The sequence below is a fragment of the Silurus aristotelis genome (assembly GCF_946808225.1).
Source record: "Silurus aristotelis genome assembly, chromosome: 9".
NCBI lineage: Eukaryota > Metazoa > Chordata > Actinopteri > Siluriformes > Siluridae > Silurus > Silurus aristotelis.
Window position 1 is genome coordinate 22,414,046 of NC_139582.1, and position 22,341 is coordinate 22,436,386.

General features: G+C 39.3%; 2 protein-coding genes across 2 annotated transcripts in view; one reads left to right on the forward strand and one right to left on the reverse strand.

The window, feature by feature from the left end:
- The window catches only part of LOC310731139 (ryanodine receptor 3), a 417,468-nt gene that overhangs the window by 75,260 nt on the left and 319,867 nt on the right, over positions 1–22,341 (reverse strand). The window contains 5 exon segments of the mRNA XM_083550556.1: positions 288–384; positions 8,928–9,040; positions 9,222–9,356; positions 9,543–9,602; positions 9,700–9,870. Coding sequence (XP_083406682.1) covers positions 288–384; positions 8,928–9,040; positions 9,222–9,356; positions 9,543–9,602; positions 9,700–9,870 — 576 coding nt within the window.
- LOC310731127 (uncharacterized protein) overlaps positions 20,169–22,341 on the forward strand; it is a 146,811-nt gene continuing 144,638 nt past the window's right edge. The window contains exon 1 of the mRNA XM_083550541.1: positions 20,169–20,822. Within this exon, the coding sequence (XP_083406667.1) occupies positions 20,208–20,819 (612 nt within the window). The 5' untranslated portion in view covers positions 20,169–20,207 and the 3' untranslated portion in view covers positions 20,820–20,822. The remainder of the gene's footprint in view (positions 20,823–22,341) is intronic.

Consider the following 22,341-nt stretch of genomic DNA (forward strand, 5'->3'; position numbering starts at 1 on the left):
GATTATGTAGTAGAGCATGTAGATCATGATTAAAATTCATTTTAATCATAGTGCTAAATGAAAATTGCAGAATTATAATAATTGCAGCTTGATTTTTAAAAGCTGAATCTAGAAATACATTTAATAAAGTCTTATTTTGTACTCTTTAGTTAAATTGTTTTTAAACAAAAATCCCAAGTGACCTTAGCTCCGTTGAAAATTGAGCTTGTAGTGCACATAGCTAGTGCCAGATGAGGTCTGCTCACAGAACAGAAAACTACCAATCAATTGTTCTAAAAGTTACTTACTGCCAAATCCTGCACTAGCTTCTCCTCAAATGAGTATGTCTCTGTCTCTATCCATATTCTCTGGTAGCCCGTGAGGAACAGGTTAATAGAGCGATGCCTAAGGTGGGAGGATTAAAGATTAAGCAGGGTTATTATGATTATTATGGTTAACATGTTTACTAAATATAGTGAAAAAGCAGGTTAGGGCTGGCAAACAAAAGTGCTAGGAAGGTTAGTGATATACACAGGAAGCCTTACTGGTCATTCTGTTTACATGTGAAAAAAATATAATGATAGCATAACACTAAGGCCATTAAACAGAGGTCAATCTTATACCAAAGCCTGACAATTATTACAATAACTTTGAAAACTATAATCAACAATATTGTATGAACTGTAACAATTTATCAATTATATCAAGATTTATAAGCAGAAATTTGCAGTCCTAGCATAATTAACAATACGTGCAGTGACATGGAATTTTATATGCCACCTTTAAAATATTTACAATACACACAAATCAGCTGTGTCACCAAAAAAGCCCCATTGACGCATGGACTTAAGGCCTCTGAAGGTGTTCTGTGGTATCTGGCACCAAAACATTAGCAGCAGATTCTTTAAGTCCTGTAATGTATAAGGTGATGCCAGAGTGGATCTAACTTGTTTGTGTACATGCCACAGATTGAATGATCAGATTGATATCTGGGAGATTTAGAGCCCAATCCACATCTAGTAAATTTCATCATGTTTATTAAACCATTCCTTTACAATATTGCACAATACAAAACATGCAACTTTTTATCTCCGAGGTTGATCATTTCCCAAAATTTTAGACCAGTGTTAATCAACTCGCCTGTGTATAGATAATTATAAATTAACAATGGTCTAAAAATTTTGGGAAATGATCATCCTCAGAGATTAAAAAAAAGTGCATATTCTTATTTTCATTAGATAAATTAGAAAACAGCAAAGGTTGCTAAAGATAAAAGTTCTGGTTGGCTAACATTTTCTTAATATTTCACAATAAAGATTTATAATTATCTATACACAGGCGAGTATATTTGCCTACAAGGGAAGGGGAAGTGTCTGATGACCATGATGCCTCATAACTTCTCATCAAAGTAAACAATGAAAATATCATATGAAAGTATAAAAATGTATCTTCACTTTAAGACTACAGATTATTACTGAATGTAATTTATTAGTCATTTAATTCACAGTACATTTTTTTTGCCCACATTTATACATCATACAGTTACATTTGGTGGCTTGTGAAAGTGTCATTGCCTAACATTTCCAAGGAACGGTCCCGTGATATTAATATTCAAGATGCCTCGGAACTGTGTAAACAACACAAATAACTTCTGCTACATTTGTGGCGAGTTTACATTTGCACCTCAAAGTGCAGTATGACAGCTGTGGTAAAAAATGCATACCACCTATATTTTGGATGCAAAATAGGGGATCAGGACAAGAGTTGGGCCCCTCATTATTGTTGCGTTACACGTGCAACATATCTTCTTACACTTACATTTAAACTATTTCCCCAGTCATGGAAAAAAGATACCAGTTGAAATGGAATCCGTCCATGCTTGCCGATTACTGCTGGAATCTCTGCAGGGATAATCCTACTGCAGTTCAAGAGACAAGCCAAAAAGAGCTGTTTAGATGCCGACTAAAGATGGAATCTATACGTCTGTAATCTGTGACGAGTTTGTATTCTGTAATTATGTGCATAAGCTTTAAAACTGTATAATTATGAGGTTGTATATTAATAGTCTGTGAAGCTACACAGCAATGGGACCAACCCACCTACAATTTGGTCAGTTTTTCATGAAAAATAGTATGAAAATGTGACATGAAAAAATTTAAAATAAATTAATCGAGAGTTATGTTATTGGAATCAACAACAAAAAAGATACATTTATAATTATTTCTGTGGTACTAGTCTCATTGCTAGATCACATTTGCAGAAAGGTTATGGAGCATAATCACACATCCCCCTTCTATTTTGGATTTATTGCAATGCAATTTTGACCCAAAGCAGTATTTTGGAAACTGGAGCCAATTAACACTCAGACTTAATTTTCCTTTATTGGTGAACCAATTCTGCTAAAATCTCGCTACTTTTATTTCCGTGGCTTTCTTCTTGCAGACCAGTGTAATTTATGCAGTGTGGAAAGATACGCTATGCTGTTTAAAAAGAACAATGTGATTAGTAAATACTGTTGCAATGAAGGCGTTTACTTGGTCTGCAACAATTCGGTATGTGGTGTATATATATACCGAAGTACCATCCACATAAATGCCAGGATCCCAGCAGGTTTTGCAGAATATTTCCCAGAGCATCACACTGCCTTCGCAGCTTGCCTTCATTCCCCATAGTGCATCCTAGTGCTATGTTTTTTGTCAGTAAATGACACTTGTACTTTACTGGACCCCATTTAGTTGGTTATAACCACTGAATACAGGGAAAACCTCACAAGACGAGCTGGTTTAGAGATGCTCTATCCCAGTCATTTACACACTACAATTTTCCCCTCGTTGATTGCCCTCATATTCTAATGCTTGTAACTGAGTATTTACTTGCTGTCTAATATATTCTACTTCTTGACATGTGCCTTTATAATGAGATAATTAACACTGTTCATGGCTGATCAATAAATATATATTTTGCATAATTATTGATGGATCAGGCAACAAACTCTGGATTCTGACAGAACCTAAGAATTCTATCCCTGATACAGTGTATTAGACAACTACTATTAGTTTCTTTTTATTAGTATATTTAAATCTCTGACTTCTTTTCATTGACATACCTTCCTATTAACCTAAATTATCATTTTTATTGTACCTGGCATCTATGCTACATAATCTCAAATGACTGTAGAATACTGTAGAAAGGACATTACTCATAATCACACATTCCAGTGCTCATGTTAGTTCTCAATCTCCAGTGTTCTGTATTGTTTAAAGATTTATAATCACACTCTTGATATGACAAAAATAAGGATGGGATCCCCTTTTGAGTCTGGTTCCTCTCAAGGTTTCTTCCTCATAACATCTAAGGGAGTTTTTCCTTGCTCATCAGGGGAAAACCACATAATTTACCTTAACTGCTAAATTCTGTAAAGCTGCTTTGAGACAATGTCTGTTGTAAAAAGTGCTATAGAAGTAAACTTGACTTGACTTGATATTGCAACTGTCAGAAAATTGTGTGTGCCAATTTTTATGGACAACTGAAACTTAAAAAAAAAAAATTAACAGAATTAATCTCAATAAATATATTAACCCAGCCATTAGGGTTGCACAAGCCAGTGCACTATTAGTGCCGGTCCCAAGCACGGATAAATGCTTGCGTTAGGAAGGGCGTTAGGAAGGGCATCCAGCGTAAAACATGCCAAATCAAATATGCGGATCACAAATTAGAAATTCATACCGGATCGGTCGAGGCCCGGGTTACCAATGACCGCCAAAGGTATTGATAGCCAACAGGGTACTGGTGGAAAATGGGCTACTGTTGGCCGAAAGAGGAGAAGGATAGGAGGAAGACGTCTACAGAGACGGCAGGGAAAGGAGAAGTGTAGGAGAGTGGAGGTTAGGTTGGTACTTTGAAAGGTACTGGTAAAGGGAGAGAGTTAGCTGATATGATGGAGAGAAGCAAGGGAGATATGTTGTGTGTTCAGGAGACCAAGTGAAAAGGGAGTAAGGTGGATGGAAAGACAAATGGTGTAGGGGTCATTCTGAAGAAAGAGTACAGTAAGAGTGTAGTGGAGGTGAGTTTCTAATAGGGTGATGAACGTGAAGCTGGAAGTTGAAGTGGCGATGATAAATGTCATCAGTGCTTATGCTCCACAAGTGGGTTGTGAGATGGAGGAGAAGGAACAATTCTGGAGTGAGTTAGATAAAGTGGTAGAAGGTATACCTAGGCATGAAAGATTGGTGATTGAAGCAGACTTCAATGGGCATGTAGGTAAAGGAACCAGAGGGGATGAGGGGGTGATGGGTGAAAACCTATTTTAAAAAGAAGGAGGATCATAGGGTGAGGTATAAGAGTGGAGGAAGGTGCACACAGGTGGACTATGTTCTATGTAGGAGATGCAACCTAGATTGGAGACTGTAAGGTGTTGACAGGGAACAGTGTAGCTAGACAGCATCGGATGGTGGTCTGTAGGATGGTTTTGGAGGTGAAGAAGAAGAGGAGGAGAGTGAAGATTGAAAGAAGAATAAGATGGTGGAAACTGAAGGAGGAAGACTGTATTGCGAGAATTAGGGAAGAGGTCAGACAGGGGCTCAGTGGTGGTGAAGAGATGCTGGATGATTGGGCAACTACTGCAGAAGTGATAAGGGAGACAGCTAGAAAGGTACTTGGTGTGACGTCTGGAAATAGAAAGCAAGACAAAGAGATATGGTGGTGGAATGAGGAAATGCAGGAGAGCATTAGGGGAAAGAGGTTGGCAAAACATAATTGGGATCAACAGAATGATGTGAAAAGAAGGCAGGAGTACAAGGAGATGCGGCAGCAGGTAAAGAGGGATGTGACGAAAGCCAAGGAAAAGGCATATGAGGAGCTGTATGAGAAGTTGGACACTAAGGAGGGAGAAAAGGATTTGTGCCGATTGGCCAGGCAGAGGGACCGAGCTGGGAAGGATGTGCTGCAAGTTAAAGCAATAAATGATGGAGATGGAAATGTGTTGAAAAGTAAGGAGAGTGTGTTGAGAAGATAGGGGGAGTATTTTAACAGCTGATGAATGAGGAAAATGAGAGAGAGAGAAGGTTGGATGGTGTGGAGATGGTGGATAGAATTAGTAAGAAGGAAGTGAGAGCAGCGATTAGGAGGATGAAAGTCGGTTGGACCATCTGACATACAGGTAGAAGCATGGAGATGTTTAGGAGAGATGGCAGTGGAGTTTTTAACAAGATTGTTTAACAGGATTTTGGAAGGTAAGAGGATGCCTGAGGAATGTAGAAGGAGTGTGCTGGTATCGATCTTTAAGAACAAGGGAGATGTGCAGACCTGCAGTAATGACAGGGGAATTACGTTGATCAGTCACACCATGAAGTTATGGAAAAGAGTAGTAGCCTGGAGAGGTGGAGGTACGCGCTGGAGAGAAGGGGCATGAAAGTGAGTAGGAGTCAGAGTAAATGTGTGAAAGAGTACTTTTGTGTGAATGAGAGAGAGGGCAGTGGAGTGGTGTTGTTGCAGGGAAAAGAGGGGGAGAAGGTGGAGAAGTTCAGAATCCTGGGGTCAACAGTGCAAAGTAATGGAGAGGGTGTTAGGGAAGTGAAGAAAAGAGTGCAGGCAGGGTGGAGTGGGTGGAGATATTGGCAAGAGTGATTTGTGATAGAAGAGTGTCTGCAAGAGTAAAAGGGAAGGTTTATAAGACTGTGGAGAGACCTGCGATGTTGTATGGTTTAGAGACAGTGGCATTAAGTGAAAGACAGGAGGTGGAGCTGGAGGTAGCAGAGCTGAAGACGTTGAGGTTTTCGTTGGGAGCGACGAGGATGGGCAGGATTAGAAATGAGTTTATTTATTTATTTATTTATTTAAGTTTTGGAGACAATGTGAGGGATGCGAGATTGAGATGGTTTGGACATGTGCAAAGGAGGGACATGAGGTATACTGGTAGGAGAATGTTGAGGATGGAGCCACTATTAAGGAGAAAAAGAGGAAGGCCAAGGAGGAGGTTTAAGGATGTGGTGAGGGAAGACATGCAGGTAGTTGGGTTGAAACAGGCAGATGTAGAGGACAGGGGGTATGGAGACAGATGATCCTCTGTGGCGACCCCTAATGGGAGAAGCCGAAAGAAGAAGAAGAATCTCAATAAATATATTGAGACAGGCAGAGCTTATTCCTTACTGCAAAAACACTCATAGCATGTAGAAACAGCTTAGTATGTAAATGTCTATAACCTTTTCTTTCTTTTTTTTATAAATACAACTGGGTTAGTAATCTTTTAACCATTGAGACACCCTAACAAAGATGTTGCAGTCCAAACCGTGTCTGGGAAATATGGGGAGCAACCAATACACATTGCCCGAGCACTACGTTACCATTAGCATGGAGAGACTGTGAAAATCTGCCCTCTTATGCATTTTTTCTAGCCAAAAGTGTTGGTAGGCATTCAGGAAGTAATTATTAATTTTGTGCCTAAAGGGCAGTGTTGTCAATGGAAGAAAACGTCAAATGTACAGTTAAAGAAGAAAACACAAAGAACCCAATCTTGAATCATATATGACTCAAAATCATCTTGAAAAAAAAAAAAAAAAAACCTTATCATTTGTGTGATTACAGAATTTTTTATGTTTGGATGCCTGAGCAAAATTCAATAAAGCAAAGAAACACACTTTTTTTAATCTATGTAACACATCATACATAGATAAATCACCCAAAGTAGAGTTCAGAATGATACTTATCAGGGATTGAGTTAAATTGTCAAAAGAGAATAAGAGGGCTGCTTATTGAATCCGCAATAAAAAATGAATGACAATACTAAGTAGGTGAGATTTTAAATCCACTGCTTCCACTTGCATATCAATTCTGGTGAATACTGTGGTTTTGAGTTATACAGCAACACAGAATTAAATAAATCACTGCAACTGCTTGAAAAAAAACAGGAGGGCAGAAATTAAAAAAAGAAAGATGAGAAAAGAAAAAATAAATGTTATTATCCAACAGGTATAAGATTAATTTTTAAACAGGGGTTTGAAAACTTTGTTGTACTTTCTTTTATTTTGGATGATCAAGGTTATTTTTTTTAGAGCTTGTTGCATGTTTCCATTTGCCAAACTGAGTTGGAAAAAGTACACAAATCCTTCACCTAAGTAGTACTTATGAAAAAGTAGCCATTACTACTACCTGTTTTAGCTTTACGCTGCTAACTGGACCTCACATCATATTGATATATTAATGCAAAATAATTTATAGTTTTGTTATCTGATGAATGTATCCAGGCTGAACATCCACCATATAGAACACAAGCAGAGCAAAGATGATTATGATCAGGTGATCAGAGATGTCTCTGTTCTCTGTCATGTTTTCATCGTTGACTCCTCTGTCTCATCCATGTTAACCATTCGACTTGTTGCCTTCTGCCTTGCTTGTTGTTAGCTTTGTAGGCTAGCCTATGTCTTTGGTGCGTGATAGCCAGGAAATTTTAGGAATTACACCAGAGGTAGTTTGAAAAAAGCCACCCAATTACAGGAAATAGCTTGATGGGCTGAAAACGGAGCGCAATAAGAAGAAAAAATATTGATCATGTCACCAAATAGTTTCAAACTAAAGTAACAAGCCTGGTTTACAGATAGTACAGATATTTGTGTAAAAATTTTAATACCGTAATTTCCGGACTATTAAGCGCACCCAAATATAAGCCGCACCCACTGAATTTTACAAATATTTTTATTTTGAACATAAACAAGCCGCACCTGTCTATAAGCCACAGGTGTCTACACTGAAACTAATGAACTTTACACAGGCTTTAACGAAAGTATGTTGTGAAATATGTTGTGGCTCCTTTAAGAGCAGAGCGGTATTTTGGGATTTGCCTTCCGCTGCTTTTTTCCGGTATTACTGCATATTTTCTGATGCTCATTTCTAAGTTTCTTTGACTAACCCGTAAAGCTGTTGCCAAGAAAAATAAAAAAGCAAGAGTTTTGGAAACCTGTCTGTGCTTATATGATTTCTGTTGCAACTGAAGTTAGCAAACTATTCCATGACCCAGACTCAACAGGTTACAATGGCTTGTATCTAAACAGTAGCCTACCAAAAAGTCATTGCTTACTGTCTTCCTCCTTCCTTTCACAACAATTTCTCCAGAGAGTTTTTCTTTTGTCATCGTCGTGCGTTTAAAAATCACCATCGGTAAGGCTTTTCTCCCGATGCCGTGCAGCTCAGAACACTTTTGAATGAGTCGCATTTCCTGTAGACAGTGCGAGTGAGCAGCAGGTCAAACGTCAGAGGAACCGCATCCATATTTATGATGTGCTGTGGGCCGATTTAGTTGGAGCGCACCCGATTTAATATATAGAATTTCATTGGTCTAATGTTATGGGGCTCAGTTTTTTGGCTTGAAGCTTGTGAAACCGGGAAAAACCCAGGAAAAATCCATAAATAAGCCGCTTCGTTGTTTTAGCCACCGGGTTCAAAGCGTGGGAAAAAAGTAGCGGCTTATAGTCCGGAAAATACGGAAAAGTAACTAAAGTAACAAGCCTGGTTTACAGATAGTACAGATATTTGTGTAAATTTTTTTATGAGTGAAAGTAAAAAGTTATCTGAATAATAAATAGCAAAGTAAAGTACTGATACCAAAAAAAATGTACTTAAGTACAGTAACAAAGTACAGTATTTTTACTTCCCACCTCTTTTCTCGATGGAAAAGTATATCATAACAGTATATTAAGTTAGAAAAGTTATTTAATTAAGTACACAATATTGCTTGCTAGTGAAAATGCAACATAACACTCACTATGCACAGGGATGTCATAAAACTTATTATCTAGTTAGCAGGTTAACATTAAGAGCTGCCTAACATAGCTAATGCTGATACATTATTCTACTGTGAAGTTCGCTATTGGCTGATCAAGTCATAATGTCATGTTAAGTAATCCATAATTAGTAATGTTCTTCCTGGCCAATTTTTTTTGGAACAAGTGGTATACCTGGGCAAGTTGTATAACGGTGCCATACGGAAACAGGCCACTACAGCACGCTTACGCTGTTTGGACAGGAGTTTTTGCCACACACACTTCTTGGACCTTAGTGGCTGCTCCACCTATTGTACATATTCATTATGGTTACAGAAACGGATAAAAAAAAAAGTTAGATATGTTTTAATACAAAATTTAATAACAAACAAAAATTTAATGTTGCCATTGACATAACAAAATATGTACATTTTTAATGCAAACAAGTGTTCTAGCGAAAAATTATTTGAAGATGACTGTGTAGAAAACCTGCTCAAGGTTAAACACTGCAGCTGAGATAGTCTGTAGACGATCAATTGTGAGCTCTGGATCAGGTGGGCCCTCATTCTTCATAATCACATCTTTATACAAATTAAGCTGCCATCTCACAGCAGGGTCCTCTGACTATAAAAAAGTTTAATCATTTTGTTTCAGTGGTTAAAAAAACACCACCCAACATATTCAAAGTTACCCTGCATATACACCATATACAATTTAATGTAGAGACAATTAAATAAAAATGGACAATTTGAGGATAAGAGCTGAAACATTTATAAATGAAATTGAAAGAATATTATGTTTATGGCCCACCTTCACTTGCAAGTGCATGTTCTGCCTCAAATGCTCCTTCACCTCTTCATCTGTATCTTTCTAAAAGCAAAAGAATGAAAGCAACATTTAGTGCTTCTAAAACCTGCCCATTGTTGCTGTTTCTCTCATGTGACCCTTGCAAATTACACAGCCTTACCAGTCCATAGCGAGTCTTAGCCAGTGAGATGAGCTCTTGGTCTCCAGGCGTGCACATGTTTAGACCAATAGGTAACATTTTTTTCAGTGCTGCCACGATCAGTGAGGTCTGGATGGAGTAAACCTCACCACGTCTCTTTTTGTGTTTTCTCTCCTGATCCTGTCCTCCTGCCTGAGCAGATACCAATTAACTTTTGCATTCTTGCTGAGGCAGGACTTACATATACACATGTACACACATTGCATTTAGGGCAACAATGAAAACAAGGTACAACAAAATAAGAGAGAGGAACTTGATATTTAACTCAAAGTTAGAGAAACTAATAAATGAAGAGATTGAAAACCCTGTAGTTTTGTGCATTCAACAATGAAGCAACAAGGTGTACACAGTTGTGCTTTATGATATAAAAATTCTACCGTGCTGGATATATACATTTGGTGAATATTACTTATGATCAAGTCATAATGTCATGTTAAGTATTCATAAGATCCCCACATAAGATCCCTGTCTGAGGAGTCTAAAGAATAATCAGGAGAGTTCGCCAAGAGCTAAGAACCACTCGGGCAGAACTTCAGGAAGACCTTGCATCAGCAGGTACTGTTGTTTCAAAGAAAACTATAAGCAATGCACTGAACCGCCATGGCATCCATGCACGCTCACCATGCAAGACTCCATTGCTGAACAAAAAGCATGTTGAGCCTCGGTTAAAGTTTGAGAAAGAGCATTTGGAGAAGCCTGTGGATTATTGGGAGACTATAGTATGGTCAGAAGAAAGCAAAATTAAACTTTTTGGCACTCATTCTACACACCATGTTTGGAGAAGAAATGGCACTGCCCACCACCCCAAGAACACCATACCAACAGTTAAGATTGGGGGTGGAAGCATCATGGTTTGGGGCTGCTTTTCAGCAAGGGGTACTGGCAGACTTCATATTATTGAAGGCAGGATGAGTGGAGAAATGTACCGGGACATTCTGGATAAAAATCTTCTGCCATCTACCAGAAAGCTGATAATGAAAAGAGGGTGGACATTTCAGCAAGACAATGATCCCAAACACAAGGCCAAGGAAACAATAAAGTGGTTTCAAAGAAAGAAAATCAAGTTGCTTGAATGGCCCAGTCAATCGCCTGACCTAAATCCCATAGAAAATCTGTGGAGAGAACTGAAGATCAAAGTTCATGAAAAAGGCCCAAGGAACCTTCAAGATTTAAAGACCATTTGTGTGGAAGAATGGGCCAGAATCACTCTTGAGCAATGCAGACGACTGGTCTCTCCATACAAGAGGCGCCTAGAAGCTGTAATCACCAACAAAGGCTTTTCTACAAAGTATTAAATAAAGTGTGTTCAAGACTTATTCCCTGTGTCATTTCACTTTATTTATTATGACTTAACTTGTATACTTAAAATGTTCTGATTTCTTTGTATGAATTCAATATTTGGCATGATGGCTACATCTGGTGGAAATTTTGTGTCAATAGCCCACTTAGAAATCCCCTTACTGATAAAAATACTGATGTGTCAAATACTTATTTTCCCTGGTGTAAATATTACACAGAAATGCAGTATGCAGTGAGAATGAATGTCATTTCTAAAGCAAGAAGCCCAATTAACACAATTCAATAAGTCTCATTTCAATGCAGCCATAGCTGTGGTGCATACAGCATCTTTACCACATATCAATATTAACCTCATAAAAATTACCCTGGGTTTTCCGGGAATTTTTTTGCATTTCACTGCATTTTTTTTCTGTGCCTTTTGGTTTTTCTGGGGATTTAAAATTAAGGCAAATTGTGTGTTTTGTGCAAATTCTTTGTAAAAGAAAACACAAAAGTATAAATAATTCATGAAAAAAAGCTTAACAAACTGTACTTGAAAAGGTAAATATATTTCAAGAAACATTGATTTAAATCAATAGAACACTTACAGTGTTCAGAGTAATGGCCTTATGGCAGATCCCTTTGACCCTGACAACACATGATGGCTCAAATCTGATTGGATAAAAACTTACACTCAGGTGGGCTGCTCTAAGAGGAGCTATGAAATGAAGAGAATAGACTATTGGGAAAAATTTAATACATATACATGGACAAAAATCTATTCAAACATACATCAATTATTCTAATAAAGTTTAGGCCTGCAGAGGAGGCATTGCTGGCCCTGGGAATACAAGGGAATGTAAATAATTTAAATAACTTTATCCCTCAGGCTCAACTGAAGCTACTGTATATATACAGCTCCAATTACAACCAATTTGGGAGGCTTATATATAAAATGCAAATAAAATAAAATGCAATGACTTGCAATCTCATAATCCCATATATTATCCACAAAGAACATGTTTAACATTTTTTATTTCATAGACACAACAGGTCAGTAACATAATTGATAGTGGTGAAGGAAGTACACAAATTTGAGGAAGTACACAAACCATGTACAATGGTCCCCCGGAACTCATGAGGGTTACGCTCTAAGAGTTCCACAAATCTGCGAATTTTGGACGAACCCCCTGCAGCCCCTATGGAATTTTAGTGAATTCATCTATACATGATTTTACTTTAATACAATAATGTGTTTAAAAAAAATTATAAAATTTGTTAGTGAAAACATAGTTTAAAATGTTATTCCTAATGTCCCTGAACATTCGGTCCGACTGCGAATTTTAAGATAATCTGAAACTTGCTGTTAGTTAGGTTTCAAATGAGAAAACACGAATTTTTGAGCTGCAAGTTCCAAATTGCAAATTATCGGGGGTTGACTGTACTTGAGTTTAGGTAAAGATACAGTAGGTAAGATATTACTCCATTAAAAATAAAAGTGTTTTCTATAAACTTTCAGTTGATTGAAAGTACAAATGTATTTGCCTTCACATGTACTTAAGTATCCAAAGTACTATGATTTATTTATTATTTCCTAATATCATTTTTGTGATAAGACTCTTGTTTAATCAACTCAGTGTATGTGAAAAGACTAATGTTACTTTTACCTGCTAAGAGTAACTAACTAACTGCTAACTAACTAATCTGTTCGTGCCACGGGTGTTGTGGCAAGGTAGAGTCAGGGTATTCTTCCATCATTTATTACTCAAAATGGTCTGCTTGCTGATGAACTGTATGTTTGTGGTAACTTGATACCACCAAGTGGCAATCAAACAAGTCTAAAACAGAGTTTTGAATGCAGCTCTAGCCTAATTGGTGGCTTGCTGCGTGCTTGACCATTTTTATATTTTTTTCTCAAATAAAAAGGAATGACTGATTTCGTAAAGTGTAGCTGAGTAAAAAGTAAGATATCTGACTGTGAAATGTAGTGAAGTTAAAGTAAAAGTCCCCCCCAAATAGAAATACTTAGTAAAGTATTAGTAAAGTACAGATATGCAGCTACTTTAGTACAGTAACAAATTAAATTGACTTCATTACTGTCCTCCTTCTCCTTCTTTCGGCTGCTCATGTTAGAGGTCAACAAAGCGGATCATCTGTCTCCATACTACTCTGTCCTCTACATCTGCCTCTTTTAAACCAACTACCTGCATGTCTTTCCTCATCACATTCATAAACCTCCTTCTTGGCCTTCCCTTTTCCTCCTTCCTGGCGGCTCCATACTCAGCATTCTTCTACTGATCTACTTTGTTATTCTCCACCACTGATAATTGGGTATAAAAAGATTACGTTAGAGAGGCAGGGTCTAATAGAAGTGAAGCTAATTTGTGTGTGTCTGCAAACTCTTTAAACTGTTAGCCTTCACCACAGATTTTGGGACTCACAGATGAAAATGCCCTACCTAACTTTAAATGTTAACAGTTCCGGATAAAAGTGGGCATTATTCAAAGTTGATATTGTTAAAAAAGATAAGTTATAGAAAGTTATAGATGATAAAGTACTGTGAAAATAAATTTCCTGAATTGACTTTTTTTTTCTTCATATATAAATACATTAGATCAGTAATGTAGGAATCCAGAAAAGTAATGGGTTAAAAGCCACATGTCTCATGAGTTTATATTTTAAATTGAATGAAGATATCATGAAAAATGAGATTCCTACAAACATTTAGCTGAGACTATGTCTGGTTCACCCCTCCCCTCCCAGCCCAAATTTTAGGTCTCACAGCTGAAATGCCCTACCTAAATTTAAATGTTAACAGTTCCTGACAAAAATATGCTGCATATACAATTTAGATATATTTTGAAAGAAGACACTTTGAGCTTTACTGTCAATCATCACAGTTGATATTGTTTAAAAAAGATATCAGGTTATAGATGATTAAGTGCCATGGATATACATTTCCTGCATTGAAAATGATTAATATATAAATACATGAAATCAGTCCTGGAGCAATCCAGAAAAGTACTGTTTATATTTTACATTTTATTAACATTTTCATGACAAATGAGATTCCTACAAACATTTATCTGAGACTATGTCTGATCCTTTTTTCCCTTCCCCTGTTTGAGAGCCACCTACTAAACTCAGGTGGCCATTTATACTCTATTCATACAGTCTGCATATAAATTAAGGGCTGACCATTAAAGGCTATTGTTATATATGTTTGGCTATTGATATTGATTTGGCATTCATATTGATGGCCAGGTAGCCAGACAAGCTATTGTTTTACAGTCATGGCCATGCATATTGATGTCCGACCATTCCAATCTCAACAATTCTCACACACACACACACACACACACACACACACACACACACACACACACACACACACTTTTCAAGCATTTCTCTTATTAAAACAGACGGGCAATAAATCGTATAAAATCTTATAAAACTGTAAAGGGAGATATATTGTAACTTCCAGATGTAAAATAGGCTCAGATTTAGGTTTCCATCTCCATGCAGATCTCCAAGTCTCTGTTGTTACTTCGCCCCAAGAATATTTTCCACATCGCTGCTTTGTGCAAATCTCCGATAAAACAACTTTTTTGACTGACCTTTTGTTTTCTTTTTGTTTTCCTTTTTGCTAACAAAGTCCAGTTAGCACGAGCTGGAAACAGCTGTTTGAGCAGAACTGAGAGCTGCACCCACTTCCTGGTGTCACTGTGCACGTGTGCTGTTTGCCCAATAAGAGTTTGTGAAGAGTAATAAAACTAAGACTCACCCACATGGGGAATAAAATCCTCCCATATATCGTTAGAATCCTGCACTCATTGGCTACATTTTCCATCAATCATTTTGTTTCCGTAATGCTACTGGCTGGCAATAAAAGGTTTGAAATTATAGGTGGTGCATAATAAACGTCACCTGGACACCTGCCAATGGATTGTAAACTCAAGCCAGAGATTCTTTTACTGTTTTATTTATTTTATTTTTATATTCATTTTTATTTATTTATTTTTAAGTGTGTGGTCTTATTTGTTTTGGTACCACCTTCTCTCAGAATGAGAGGTTAGTATACTTAAAGGCTCTTCTCTGTTCTGGCACCGAGGTGGTGGAATGAACTTCCCCTAGATGTCCGTACAACGAAGTCCCTGACTATCCTCTAAAGACGATTGAAGACCTACCTTGTCCTGAAACACTTAAATTAGCACTTTTCAAGTTTGCTTTGTAGAATTCAAGAGTTATATTTATATTAAGCTTGTAATCTGGCATACCAGTGTAGATTTATTCATTGCTAGAGACTCAAAGCACTTTTGTACGTCGCTCTGGATAAGGGCGTCTGCTAAATACTGCAAATTTAAATGTAATGAAATGCAGCTCTGATGGAGGTGCATTAGTGCCTATGGAATAGGCAGCTTAGCCATCTTGAAAGGCACCATCTATTGCTGTCAGCTATATACCTTAATTTCTGGACTATAAAGTGCACCCATATATAAGCCGCACCCACTGAATTTGACAAAGATTTTTATTTTTAACATACACTAAAACTAATGAACTTTACACAGGCTTTAACGAAAGACACTAAATGCAATATGTTGCGCTTCTATTAGGAGCATAGCAGTATTTTGGGAATAGCCTGCCACTGCATTCTTCCGGTATTACTGCGTGTGTTCAAGACTGAGGATTATGTCCTTATTATTTTCTGATGCTCATTTCTAAGTTTCTTTGACTAACCCATAACGCTGTTGCAAAAAAAATTTCAAAAGCACGAGTTTTGAAAACCTGTCTGTGCTTATATGATTTTTGTTGCAACTGGAGTTTTAGTGAGCTCTCCCTTCACCCTGACTCAACGCGCTAAAAAGGATTGTATCTAAACAGTAGCCTACCAAGTAAGTCATTGTTCACTGTCTTCCTCCTTCCTTTCATAACTACAGTGGTACCTTTACCTACGAGTGCATTAATGTACGAGTTTTCCGAGGTACAAGCGGTCACTCGGTCGATTTTTTTGCTTTGTTACGCGAGCAAAAAATTGAGGTACGAGCTCGAGACGCCACCGGTGGAAGTTTTTTCTCCCGAAGCCGTGCAGCTCAGAACACAGGTGAAGTGCGTTTTTTTGTTTCCGTTCGGAAATTTCATTGGTCTAATGTTATGTCGCTCAGTTTTTTGGTTTGAAGTTTGTGAAACCGGGAAAAACCCAGGAAAATCCATAAATAAGCCACTTCGTTGTTTAAGCCGCGGGGTTCAAAACGTGGGAAAAAAGTAGCGGCTTATAGTCCGAAAAATACGGTACATGTTTTAGAGCAATATTTGCTTTCAATCAGATTATACCTTTTTAATGGAAGGCCTTGCCCATTTCAGCAATACAATGTATACCCCACACTGCATCTATTAAAACAACATTGCTCTCTAGTAGTAGAATTTGGGTGCTAAAATGTCCTATCTGCAGTCAAGACTTTTAACAATTTGGTGCACCATTAAAAGAAAAAAATATGACAAAGACCACCCAGGATTATTGAACAGCTAGAATACTGCATCAGACACAAATTAAAAAAAACAATTCTATTGCAAAGCCCCAGCAATTACCCAACTTACTTCCCAGATGAATACAGACTGTTGCTATAAGAAGAAGAGATGCTACACAGTGGTCATGTTTACCACTGTGTAGCATCTCTTCTTCTTATAGCCCTGTTCCAAATATTTCAGACATGTTATATTTTCCTTAAAATGGTATATTTCCTCAGTTTATACATTTGATACATTCTTTATGTCCAATTGTGAATAAATTATTTTTATAATAAACATTTGTATAACATTGTATTCTGTTTTTATTTGCGTTTAACACAGGGTCCCAACTTTTACTTTTATTTAGGTTTCAGTTGTGATGATTGCTTGCTAATAAGATAAAGATTTATCATGCTATTTAAAACAAATACTTCTACAGAAAGACAGAAATGAAAGCATTTTCTATTCACAGACTGCATCCAATGTTCAGTAAATCACTCCAATGCACCAAACACACAAACGCTCCACAAAGCACTGAGAAAAAAAAGTAAGGAAGCAGACACTATGCCACAGCATAATACATAATCCACAAGACATCAAAGACAATTTAGTTTCACCGCAAATAAACCAAATAACACACACAACAAAACATCATATATACCCAAGTATACAAATAAATATAATGTGGGGTTTTTTTTTTTGGTTTTTTTACATTTTCTGATAAGAAAGTGAAATAACGCTACACTATAAAGCAACACCTGACTATTACACCCATATGTGGGACTTTCCACAAAGTTGGAAGCAAATACTTAAATAGGACCAACTCTAGGTTACGTATGTAACCCTGGTTCCCTGAGGAAATGAGACACTGTGTCACTGTGCCAACAACGCTTTTGGGAATGCCTCCGTGTGACCACGATTTGAATCACGTGTGAAATCTGTCCACCGGAAAGGCGCAACGTCACCGGTGGGGTAACATCACAACCAGGAAGCTGACAGGAAGGAGGGGACATCACAATCAGGAAGCTATAATGTTGGCTTCACGTGTGGTGAAGTCAACACTAGCTTCTGCAATGAAAGAAAGTGCTGCAGGGATGCAGGAAATGTGGCCTGGAGACACAGTGTCTCATTCCCTCAGGAAACCAGGGTTACATATGAAACCTAGAGACGTTAACTTTCAGGAACTCAAGCTGTGTCAACAACACTTTGGGAACTAGTGTCCAATCATGCCAGACTGACCAGTCCCCACAAAGTGTGGATTGGCACAGCTAGGCCGGAGGACAGAAGAGCCAGGAGTGGCCCTGAGGACAAGGCATAAGAAACAGCCCACAGCTTTACAAATGTTTGGAGTAAAGCTCCAGAGGACCGGGTCTTAGAGGCCGACCCAAGGATTTATAAGAAGATGAGATAGCATCGACAATCCACCTGCCGAGATTAAAAATGAAACTCCTTTTAATAGGGACCAGAGCAGACGAACAGCTGCTCTGACTTTCTCCACAGCTCCATTCTGTGGACGTATGTGTCATTCCGTACTTTACTTATGGACACAGCCGGTAAAGCTTCTTCTGGTCACGGGCCTGAAAGGGAGAAGGATAGAATTCCTGCAGAACAACAGGTCGTGGGGAAACTGATGGTACCTTAGAAACATACCTCATGGCCCTGGCCATGCCAAGGGTAAACTTCTGGAAAGACGGGGCCATGAAAAGGGCCTAAAGGTTCCCGACCCTCTTTAGGAAGGAGATAGCCAGAAGAAAGATAGTCTTGACTGTCGTAAACCTTAAAGGCACCTCAGAAAGGTCTCGAAGAGAGGCTTAGCCAGAGCCTCCAAAACAATAGGCAGGTCCCACACAGGCACTCTAGGTCGCACCAGGGGCCTCAGCCACAGAGGAAACAAATACTCTTTCAGGGTGAAAGGAGACAACCCTGTGGTGAACTGTCCCTGAAGGAACTCCAGCACTGAACCGACCAGGCAGTTAACTGTGTCCAACTGGTGGTGCATGCACCACACATTGAACAGGCGCCATTTTGTGCCATACAACCTCCTTGTAAAGGGAGCTCTGGATTGAAGAATGGTCTACACTACCTCAGCAGAGAGACCAGTGGCCAAGAGCTGGCTGTGGCCCCTTAGGTGCCCCCTGCCTGAGAGATTCCTCCCAGTAATTTCATATGGCTAGTGTAGGCGCCACCCAAGTGGCAGCCTATTGCAGCAGCTCCCTTTAAGTTTGTACTTTTTAAAATTTATTTAATAGTGTTCCGGGACTTTGTGTTTTTTTTTTTTTGAGTGCGTGTGAAATTGGAAACTGCACAATGGACATTAACAAAGTCACAGAGTTTGCTCTACTTTTCCTGCTATTTTGGACTTTGTTCACAGTCGCATCTGGAAACTCTGTTCACAACCGCGGTCCTACTGTTTACACCAGGGATCAGCTGTTAGCATACCGCAACACGGCATGTTACTACAGGAAAAAACGGATATTTCCTACGAGCTAAGAAGGAGACGATGGGGAAACCATGCTGAAGCTATGTGTTGGACTAAAAAAAGATGTTACAGACAACTCTCCCGTCCATCGTCATGGGAAATGTAAGATCTTTACCCAACAAGCTGGATGAGCTAGCGGCTCTTACCCAGCATCAGAGGGAATTCCAGGAATGTAGCATCATGCTGTTCATGGAGTCATGGCTAACCAAGCTAACACCGGATACGACTGTGGCTCTGGATGGATTTGAACTACCGCGCATGGACAGAACAATGAAGAGCGGTAAGAGAAAGGGAGGGGGACTGGCAGTGTTTGTGAATAAAAGATGGTGTAAACCTGGTCACATCACTATTAAAGAGCAGATCTGCTATAAGGATATTGAGCTGTTAGCCGCTAGCATGAGGCCGTACTATCTACCCTGCGAATTCTCGCATGTTATCGCGATATCTGCGTATATTCCCCCCTCTGCTGATGGTGAATCGGCATGCGATGTCCTGCATTCTGTTGTTAACAGATTGTTAACACAGAGTCCAAATGCCCTTCTCATTATCCTCCACTCTGCCCACATTCACCCAGTATGTTTCATGCCACACCAGAGACAATAAAACACTGGATTTATTCTATGCAAACTTAGAGGACCCTTATACGGTTGTTGGACGTAGCTTCCTGTGACGTAGCTTCCTGTGACGTAGCTTCCTGTGTTTGACTTGTTTGCCGCGAGTTACGTGTTTGTATCTCTCGGCGTCTTTCAAACAAACTTTGCTATCTATCTATCCGTTTTTCCTCTTTTAATAATCCTTAATTGTTTTTGTCTTCCTGACTTGTGCCTGTAGTTAGTTAACTCGACTATAACTAGTGTTGTTTATATTTATTTTCTCTCACTCACATCTCTGTATAATAAATCTGTTCGTGACGATAAGCACTATGCCGGTTGTTTGTCTGCATTCGAGCACAGGTGAGGACTCGTTCGAGTTGCAAACGGTGGCGTTGGAGATGGAGGCATTGGAGAAACAGATTCGCGAGCTGCATGTAAAGCATGACCGGCTGCGAGAGCGGAAAGCGGCGCTGGAAACATCCCGGGCGGACGCGCACTCATCCCAGGTAAACTCCCGGGTTGAACCTAACGCTCCCAGCACATCAACTCCGCGTGCTTCTATGCCCAGGCCCAGCGCACCTACAACTCCGGCACCGGTGCAACATGGACCCTGGATGCGACCGCGGCGGAAGAGACAAGCCAAGCCCCGATCGAGGACGTCTCCACCTCCACCACCGGCCTTCGAGATCTCGACCGAGAACCGCTTCGTCCCCCTCCGCGAGACGGAACGCGACACTGTTATTCTCGGAGATTCCATCGTCCGGCATGTCCGCGCTACCCGAGCTAAAGGTAAGGTGCACACTCGCTGTTTTCCTGGTGCTCGTGTTCTGGATGTCGCTGCGCAGGTACCCGCGATCCTGAACGAGAACTTCGGAGCGGTTGTTCTCCATGCCGGATCAAACGACACCAGGCTGCGGCAAACGGAGATCTTAAAGAGGGACTTCAGGATCCTGGTGGAGACGGTACGCAGCACATCACCCACAACGAGGATCATTGTGTCAGGACCTCTTCCCACTTACCAGCGAGGGGCTGAGAAGTTTAGTAGACTTTTAGCTCTAAATGAATGGTTACAGTCATGGTGTCGAGAACATAAACTTCTCTTTGTTAATAACTGGAACTGTTTCTGGGAGCGTCCTAGGTTCTTCCGCCCTGATGGCCTGCACCCCAGCAGAGTTGGAGCAGCAGTGCTATCAGATAACATCTCTAGGATACTACACACCATCTGACTGGTAAGACATCAAGAAATCTTCAACTATAAGAACACGCATACTACAGACCAAATAGTTACAAGTTCACACACAGCCCAGTTTATAGAAACCATATCTATTCCTCGGGTAGTAAAACCAAGAATTACATACACAAGATCCAGAAATAATCTTATTGCAGTTAAAACTGAAAAATGCCAGATAAACAAACACAACAAAGTTCTAAAGTTCGGTCTTTTAAACATTAGATCACTTGCACCCAAAGCACTGATTGTAAATGAGATGATCATAGAGAATAATCTCGATGCACTCTGTCTCACTGAGACCTGGATTAAACCAGGTGATTATATGGGTCTAAACGAGTCTACACCGTCAGGATATGTTTATAAGCATGAGCCCCGTCAGACTGGTCGTGGGGGGGGTGTAGGAACCATTTATAGTGCTTCTCTTAATGTTAGTCAGAGATTAGGATTCAGCTTTAAATCATTTGAAGTGCTCGTTCTTAAAATTGCACTTTCAGAGATGCATAGAAAACTCGCTCTGGTCACCGTGTACAGACCCCCAGGACCCTACGCTGATTTTCTTCATGAGTTTGCTTGTTTTCTCTCAGACCTCCTGATCAGCTTTGATAAAGTGCTGCTTGTAGGAGATTTTAATATTCATGTAGATGATGAAAACGATGCCCTAGGATTATCATTTGTCGATTTACTAAACTCTTTTGGAGTTAAACAAAACGTCACCAGACCAACCCACCGTTTTAACCACACACTAGACTTAATAATATCCCACGGAGCAGACGTCACTGATATAAATATTTTACCTCAGAATGATGACATCACAGACCATTATCTCCTACTGTACACACTACCGGTAGAGCAGATTAACCGTGTTTCACCACGGTATCGACTTGGTAGGACTATTATTCCAACCACTAAGGACAGATTCATAAATAACCTGCCTGATTTATCTCAGTTTCACATTAAACCCATAAATGCTGATCATCTTGATGAGATGGCGAACAACATAGACCTTATCCTCACTAGCACTTTAGACACTGTTGCCCCCATCCGGTTAAAAAAGGTTCGAGAACAAGCAACTGCACCTTGGTATAATAGTCATACGCATGCCCTAAAGAGAACAACACGTAATCTGGAGAGAAAATGGAGGAAAACTAAATTGGAGGTATTTAGAATTGCGTATAAAGACAGTATGCTTAGCTACAGACAGGCGCTAAAAGCTGCTAGAGCTAAACACCTGAGCAAACTCATAGAAAATAACAAAAACAATCCCAGGTTCCTTTTCAGTACAGTCGCTAAATTAACAACAAATCAGGGATCTGAAAAATGTGTTCCATCACAGTTTAGTAGTGAAGACTTTATGAATTTCTTCACTGAAAAAATAGATAACATTCGAAAAACAATTGTGGCAGTTCAACCTCTGACAGCATCTCCTGACACAATCGTACTTACAACCCCACAACTACACTGTTTTACATGTATAGGACAGGAAGAGCTGTATGATGCTATTATGAAAGCTAAATCAA